The following is an 8,280-nucleotide window of genomic DNA, read 5'->3' as shown; positions in this document are numbered from 1 at the left end:
TGAGGAACAAGAAGCCAGTGTGACTAAAGGGAGTCCTAGGAGTTGAGGTCAGAGAGACAATAGGAAATCAGTAGACCATTGTAAGAATTTCTGTAAATGATATGGGAAGCAACTGAAGGGTTTAGGGATAAGGAGTGACAAGATTTGTTTTAGGTTTTAAAGGATTGGTTTGGAAAAAAAATAAAAAAAGGGATGCCTGTGTGGCTCAGTGGTTGAGCATCAGATTTTATTTATTTATTCATGAGACACACATAGAGAGAGAGGCAGAGACACAGGCAGAGGGAGAAGCAGGCTCCATGCAGGGAGCCTGATGCGGGATTCCATCTGGGTCTCCAGGATCACGCCCTGGGCCAAAGGCAGGCGCTAAACCGCTGAGCCACCCAGGGATCCCCTTCATCTGGATCTTTTGGAGTTGGGAGCCATTAACTAACTGATAAGTTAAACCTGTAAAGAGCATCTCATTGCAAACAGAAATGGAAGAGAAGAGATATACCAGTATAGGCTACAGGTCAGGGGAAAATGTTACCACCAGGAATTGGAATAGTTTCGCTAGTTAAGTAATATGAAAATACAGGAATTTTTTTTAAAGATTTTATTTATTTATTCATAAGAGAGAGAGAGAGAGAGAGAGAGAGAGGCAGAGACATAGGCAGAGGGAGAAGCAGGCTCCATGTAGGAAGACCGGTGTGGGACTCAATTCTGGGTCTCCAGGATCACGTCCAGAGCTGAATGCAGATGCTCAACCGCTAGCCACCCAGGCATCCTGAAAATACAGGAAATAAAATTTTTTTAATTTAAAATAAATTAATTAACATATAATGTATTACTAGTTTCAAAGGTAGAGTTTAGTGACTCATCAGTTGCATATAACACTCATTACATCAAATGCCCTCCTTAATGCCCTTCACCCAGTTACCCCACACCCCACCTTCTCTCTAGCAACCCTCAGTTTGTTTCCTATATTTAAGGAATGGTTTGTCTTCATTTCTGATTTTTTTTTTTTTTTTAAGATTTTATTTATTTTTTCATGACAGACACAAAGAGAGAGGCAGAGACATAGGCAGAGGAAGAAGCAGGATACTTGTGGGGAGCTGGATGTGGAACTTCATCCCGGGACCCTGGGATCTTGCCCTGAGTCCAAGGCAGATGCTAAACCACTGAGCCATCCAGGTGTTCCTGTCTTATTTTATTTCCACTCCCCTTTCCCTATGATCTTTGTTTCCTTTCCTAAATTTAACATAGGAGTGAAATCATTTAATAATTGTTCTTTTTTTTAATTTTTAAGATTTTATTTTTATGTAATCTCTATACCCAATGTGGGGCTTGAACTCAAACCTTGAGATCAAGGGTTGCACAATCTATTGACTGAGCCAGCCAGGTACTCCCCAAATACAGAAATTGTTCCTTTGCTGTTTCATAAAACAAAAAACACGAGGAGCTTTTTCTTTGTATTTTTTATTGTGTAAAATACACTTCGTTTAAATTTACAATTTTACCCATTTTTAATTGTACAATTCAGTAGCATCAACTACATTTACAATGTCGTACAATCATTTCACTCTGGGGAGGTTTTGATTCCTGACGCGAGACACGTAAAATATAAATAATGATATTATTATACGGGTCTGTATTTTCCGGCAGAAACCAAAAATTGGGAACATGGTGAAAAATAAATTTTATTTTTTATTTTTTGGTGGAAAAATAAATTTTAAATCTGGACTCATCATTAGTGACTATTTGTGGCTAGAAACACCTTGCAGAAGCCTATCCACAGAAAGAGAAAGAGGAGATCAGTGACAATGATATGATTAAGTATTGAGAAAAATCATAATAGTTTCTGAAAGTGACGATATACGTTCAGAACAAGTTTGGCCATAAAGAATATATTTAGACTGATTTTTGTCCAACCTGGAAGTGATGAGGGCCTCACAGGAAGAGAATAGCTAATAGAGTCTTGGAGTGCAGTGGGGACAGGGAGAAGGAACCGGGGAATTCCTAAGAGTTTATTTAGGGCTGAGGCTGGGGAGGGGGCTTTGGGAGCTAAGCAGAAGGCGGTGATTCAGAGAAGGCCTGACAAGGCCTAAGTACTTGTGTAACTTGTGGGGCCCCAAGGAAAGAACAATCTGCTTTAGCAATATTTGACAGACGTGATGGGGTGGAGTGCAAGCTGAAGAGGTGGTTAGTGAGGAGCTCTGTGAAGGCAGAACTGATTTGGTTGGAGATGATGCAATTTCAGAGGTTCCTGGAAAGGGCAGCGAGGAGCCTACGCGTGGCTCTGGAAAGGCTTCATCTGAGGTAGTTCAGAAGACAGCCCCACGGGCAGTTACAAGTCAGCGCGCGGGGAAGAGCTTTCCGAGAGGGTGGGTTTGAGCGCGACCTTCCCAGGGTCGCCGCCTCTCCTCTTCCGTCAGACCGTGAGGAGGCCTGGAGAGCGAGGCCGGGGGCAGGGGCGCTGGGCGACGCTGCGCCGGGGGAGGCGGCGCGGGGAACTCCCGCCCGGGGTGCGCGCCCAGGCCCCGCCCCCGGCGCACGTCATCAGGCCGCGCCGCGCCGCGCCGCGCCGCGCTGCCCGGCGTTATTCCGTCCCGCCCGCGCGGCGGCGGGTGCTCTGTCACCGCCCGCTGTGGCCATGGCCCCCGGCGGTGGATGGTAAATTGGCGACCAGAGTTCCCCACGCGGCCCCGGTCCTGATGGCGGCGGCGGCGGCGGCGGCTCTGGCAGCGGCCGACCCCCCTCCCGCGATGCCGCAGGCGGCAGGAGCCGGAGGGCCCGCCGCCCGTCGGGACTTCTACTGGCTGCGCTCCTTTCTGGCCGGAGGTGGGTGTCAGCCGGGGGGACCCGGCCACGCTCGGGTGGCCGGGCGGGACCCGAGGCGGATACGGTGCTTGCGGCCGCGGCGACATCCTCGGACTCTGCCTGCTTCAGTGCCCGGCGGGATATTTGCCCCGACCGGTTGTAACTCTAATAGTCACTTGACTAGTGGCAGCAGATCCTGGGGAGGAAGGGCCTCGAGCTGGCGGAGGAGGTGGAGGGACTGAACCAAGCGCCCCTTTCTTCAGGCTGGATAGTAAGGGAAAGAGCCGAGTCCTTCCTTTACAAAGACTCCAGCGTTTCTGTGAAACATGCTGGGCGCCTCTTTCTTTTTATAAAGACCATGAATGACCCGGTGTAGAATTGTATTTTGCTGTTTGCTTTAAAGAAAGCAAATATTGGAGGTCAGCTTTTTAAGCTGACTGGGAAATTGTGCAAAACTGTCTACAACCAAAACGAGTTCCAGGGATCCTAGTAAAACGTTCTATAGGTACATGACAGGCAGCTGGCGCGGCCCTTCTATCCGGGGCGCTGTGAGGCCTCAAAGTTCATAATTGTCTCTCGGAAATTTCCTCTGCCACCCATAAAGAACTATTTCAATCCCTGCCCTCTCGTAATTGATTGTCTGGGTTGTCAACACTTAATTAATTAATTATGAGAAACAGAGAGAGAGGCAGACACACAGGCAGAGGGAGAAGCAGGCTCCACGCAGGGAGCCCGACGTGGGACTCGATCCCGAGGCTCCAGGATCACGCCCTGGGCCGAAGGCGGTGCTAAGCCACTGGGCCATCCAGGGATTCCCCAAGGCCAGGGACTTTTTAAATTTCCACATTATACAAGGGCTTTTATTTTTTTTATTTATTTATGATAGGCACACAGTGAGAGAGAGAGAGAGAGAGAGAGAGAGAGAGAGAGAGAGAGGCAGAGACACAGGCAGAGGGAGGAGCAGGCTCCATGCACCGGGAGCCCGATGTGGGATTCGATCCCGGTCTCCAGGGTCGCGCCCTGGGCCAAAGGCAGGCGCCAAACCGCTGCGCCACCCAGGGATCCCTATACAAGGGCTTTTAGAAAGCATATCTTGGGCGGGTCCCTGGGTGGCTTAGCAGTTTAGCGCCTGCCTTCGGCCCAGGGCGTGATCCTGGAGACCCGAAATCGAGTCCCAAGTCCGGCTCCTAGCAGGGAGACTGCTTCTCCCTCTGCCTGTGTCTCTGCCTCTCTCTCTCTTAGTCTGTGTCTCTCATGAATAAATAAGTTCTTTTTAAAAAAGGTTTTATTTCTTTTTCTAAAATTTTTATTTATTTATGATAGTCACAGAGAGAGAGAGAGAGAGAGGGGCAGAGAGGCAGAGACATAAGCAGGCTCCATGCACCGGGAGCCCGACGTGGGATTCGACCCTGGGTCTCCAGGATCGCGCCCTGGGCCAAAGGCAGGCGCTAAACCGCTGCGCCACCCAGGGATCCCTTCTTTTTCTTTCTTTTTTTAAAAAATTATTTTGTTCTGATAAGAACGACGTTCATTTGTAAGGAATATGAGTGCCTACTATGTACCTGCTACATAGTGTGTATCAGGGAACAAAACACAGATCCTGGAGTTTGCATTGATTGGAGAGTTGAGGGGAGAAAATAAATAAAATGAGAAAGTAATTTATATAGTATGTTACAAGGTGCTGAAGGCAATGGGGAGAAGTAAAAAGGAGATTGGGGCAAGGAATGCAGAGGCCGAGTGGGCTCGTTGTTAAATAGGACGGTTCTGATAAGTCTCGTGGAGAGAATGACCCTTGAGCAGACTTGAATTAGCAGGTTTAGCAAGTTGATGTGTGAAGAGGAGCATTTCAGGCCTTAAGAAAAACTATGTAAGTGGTGTTGATGGGGGAAGGAGTTTAGAGAGGTAATGGGGAGTCAAATGAAGGGCTTTCCAAACAATTGTAAAAATTCCAACTTTTGTTTGCAATGAAGTAGGAACTGCCATACTGTTTTCGAAAATGTCTGTTCCATTTTGTGTCTCCATTATCTTGTTAACACTTGTTAACAGAGTTTCTGTCCTTTGTGTTTGTGTAGGTGTGTGTGTTGCCCTTTAAATAGGTGTTTAATGGTATGTAATTGTGTTTTTAATTTGCAGTTCTCTGATGACTAATGCTGAATCTTTTCATATTCTTTTTGGCCATTTGTGTCTTACTCGGTAAAGTGCTGCTTCAGATTTTTGTAAAGTGAATAACTTTGAAGGAGTTTCTGGTCCCAGTGATATGAAAAAAGACCTTTGGGCGTACATAGCCTCCCTGTGCCTCAGTTTTTGCATCCTTTAAACCGGGAAAGAAGATTTCTTACCTCAGAAGGTTATAACAATTAAATGAGATAGTACCCATAAAAGCCTTGGCATACTGTCCTCAGGTAAATCTCTTAGCCTAGTTCCTGGTACAAAGTAAACACTCAAAATTTCTTAACTATTATTGTTGATTAGCAGTGTCCTTGGCCAATATCTTAACCTCCTTTGCTCAAAAGGAAGATCAAAGCTGGGTGACCTAACTCAATGGATTATTATAATGATTAATTGAGTTATAAAGTAATGTGATTAAGTGAGTTAAAATACTATCAAAGGTGGGGCACCTGGTTGGCTCAGTAAGTTAAGTGTCTGCCTTTGACTCAGGTCATGATTCCAGGGTACTGGGATGGAGTCCTGCATTGGGTTCCCTGCTCAGTGGGGAGTCTGCTTCTCCCTATCCCTCTGTGCTGTCTCTTGCAAGTAAATAAATACATTTTTAAAAAGATTTTATTTACCTATTTATTAGAGACGCAGAGGGAGAAGCAGGCTTTATTTCACACCCTGACCCAAAGGTAGATGCTCAACCAACTGAGCTACCCAGGTGTCCCAAATAAATACAAATCTTAAAAAAAGATACTATAAAGGAAACGAACACATTCTAAATAATTTCATTATATGGTTAAATCATAATGATTGAGAAGATAATATTCTGAATCCAAATTTACTCAAATGCAAATTATTTTTAGTTTATCAATTTTCGGTAGCTATCATGATTTTCATTAGTTCAGGTAAGAGAAGCTTGATATAGAAACTTATGTGTGGATTTTTTTTTTTAATTTTAAAAATATTTTATTTATTTGAGAGACAGAGTGCGCAAGCAGGATGAGCAGCAGGCAGAGGGCTGAGCAGGGAGCCTGATGTGGGACTCGATCCCAGGATCCTGGGATCATGACCTGAGCTGAATGCAGACGCTTAACCAACTGAACCACCCAGGTGCCCCCTTATATGTGGATCTAATATTTAAATAGAAATGGGCATTTTGTTTTTGGATATCTCAGAATATGGATTTTAATTAACATTATTATATGTTAGGCTATTAAATAAATGTATGTAGACTTTGAGTGATTTTGTCTTACATTTTAAAAAGTTTATAAAATAAGACTGTACATTCGTTCATTCAACAAGCATTTATTGAGTGCCTATTATGTGCATGTACTGGTCTCTGGGGATATAGTAGTAAAGGCGACCCACAAAACCCAGTCCTCTTGTACCTTCTGAATCAAATATGCAATGGTGAAGAGCTTAATATAATCATAAAAAGACCCCAAGACTTTTTACCCATCTTTTAAAAATAAGAGCCTATTTTATCAACTGTTTATAACACGTAAGATACTTTACAAAATTGTTTTAGTCTGTTCTGGCTACTATAACAAAAATATCATAATCTGGGTGGTTTATAAACAACTTTCTTCGTTCTTTCCTTCCCTTTTTTTTTTTTAATTTTTTTAAAGATTTTATTTATTTATTCATGAGAGACAGAGAGAGAGGCACGGACACAGGCAGAGGGAGAGGGAGAAGCAGGCTCCATGCAGGATCACACCCTGGGCTGAAGGTGACGCTAAACCGCTGAGCCACCCAGGCTGCCCTCCTTTCTTCCTTTTTATCAACCAGCAAGCTCCAGACATTTATTTCTTATAGTTCTGGAAGCTGGTAAAGCCAGATCATGGTGTCAGCAGAATTTGATGTCTCGTGAGGACCTGTTTTTTCATAGACTGCTCCTTCTCTTTATGTTTTCACATGGTGGAAGGGGCCAGGGATTTCTCTGGGCGTGTTAAGGGCATTAATCTCGTTCATGAGGGCTTCACTATGCTGACCTAGTCAATTCCTGAAAGCCCATCTCTAAATACCATCATACTCAAAAAATAAAGATAAATACACACATACATACATACATACATACATACCATCATACTGGGAATTAGTTTTCCACATATGAATTTGGGAGGATACAATCTATACCACAGAGGTTTTATAGGGATGCCTAGGTGGCTCAGCGGTTGAGCATCTGCCTTTGGCTCAGAGTGTGATCCTGGGTCTAGGGATCGAGTTCCGCATCGGGCTCCCTGTGAGGAGCCTGCTTTTCCCTCTTTGTCTCTGCCTCTCTCTTTGTGTCTCTCATGAATAAATAAATAAAATCTTTTTTTTTTTTTTTTAATTTATTTATGATAGTCACACAGAGAGAGAGAGAGGCAGAGACACAGGCAGAGGGAGAAGCAGGCTCCATGCACCGGGAGCCCGATGTGGGACTCGATCCCGGGTCTCCAGGACCGCGCCCTGGGCCAAAGGCAGGCACTAAACCGCCGCGCCACCCAGGGATCCCTTCTTTTTTTTTTTTTTAAATCTTTTTTTTAAAAAGTCTTTATATATTACCATCTTAAAAGCATGACATGCTAATAAGGCTGCCCTGTATTCTGACCTAAACAAAAGCCCATGTACACACATTACTGTCATCCATATGTCTGCACAGTGGCATGTGGTAAGGACCAAGTACATAATTGCTGAATATATAAACGAATGACTGAATTTTATGGGTAAAAGTTGGTTATTTCAATGAAAGAGTCATCAAGAGGAGGTTACTTGAAACAGTTGGGTAAATACCTTTGTTTGTCTCCATAACTACATTTAGCAAGATTCCCAGTGTTCATCAGGTATTAAGGAGAAGATTTACGCTCTTCAAATTTATTTTTAAGTCTGACATACTCTATTAGGTTACAGGGAGTGGGGGCCAATCATCTATCTGCATATCCCTGCAACTGGGCAGTTCTACCCGTGGAGACCAAATTAGAAATCAGAAGGTGTGCTGGCTGAACAAATAACAGCTTCCATGTAGAAAAAATGGTAGGCAATTTCATCCTAACTGTTTAAAAATTTTTTAGGTATTGCTGGATGCTGTGCCAAAACAACAGTTGCTCCTTTGGATCGAGTAAAGGTTTTATTACAAGCTCACAATCACCATTACAAACATCTAGGTGAGTTAATGGTTGTTAAAGGTAAAAATGAATGAAAATACTGTTCATCTGCTGGCTTTATTTCCAGTTTTGAATTATAGTCGAAAGAGGATACAAAAGGGAGTTCAAGTTTGGGAGCAAATTTTATAAGAGATTTATCTCTTATTTGCTTTAACCTTTTCATTTGCAGTAGTGGTTAAAT

General features: G+C 43.9%; 1 protein-coding gene across 2 annotated transcripts in view; it reads left to right on the top strand.

Annotated features, from left to right (window-relative positions):
* The first annotated feature begins 2,551 nt into the window (after positions 1-2,551).
* Positions 2,552-8,280, top strand: part of SLC25A16 (solute carrier family 25 member 16) — a 44,605-nt gene continuing 38,876 nt past the window's right edge. For both annotated transcript variants that reach the window (XM_077894756.1, XM_077894758.1), the window contains exons 1-2: positions 2,552-2,817; positions 8,007-8,099. In XM_077894756.1, the coding sequence (XP_077750882.1) occupies positions 2,691-2,817; positions 8,007-8,099 (220 nt within the window). In that variant the 5' untranslated portion in view covers positions 2,552-2,690. The remainder of the gene's footprint in view (positions 2,818-8,006; positions 8,100-8,280) is intronic.

Source organism: Canis aureus, chromosome 4, assembly GCF_053574225.1.
Source record: "Canis aureus isolate CA01 chromosome 4, VMU_Caureus_v.1.0, whole genome shotgun sequence".
Taxonomy (NCBI): domain Eukaryota; kingdom Metazoa; phylum Chordata; class Mammalia; order Carnivora; family Canidae; genus Canis; species Canis aureus.
Note: the sequence above shows the minus strand (reverse complement) of the source record. Positions and strands in the feature narration are given on the sequence as shown.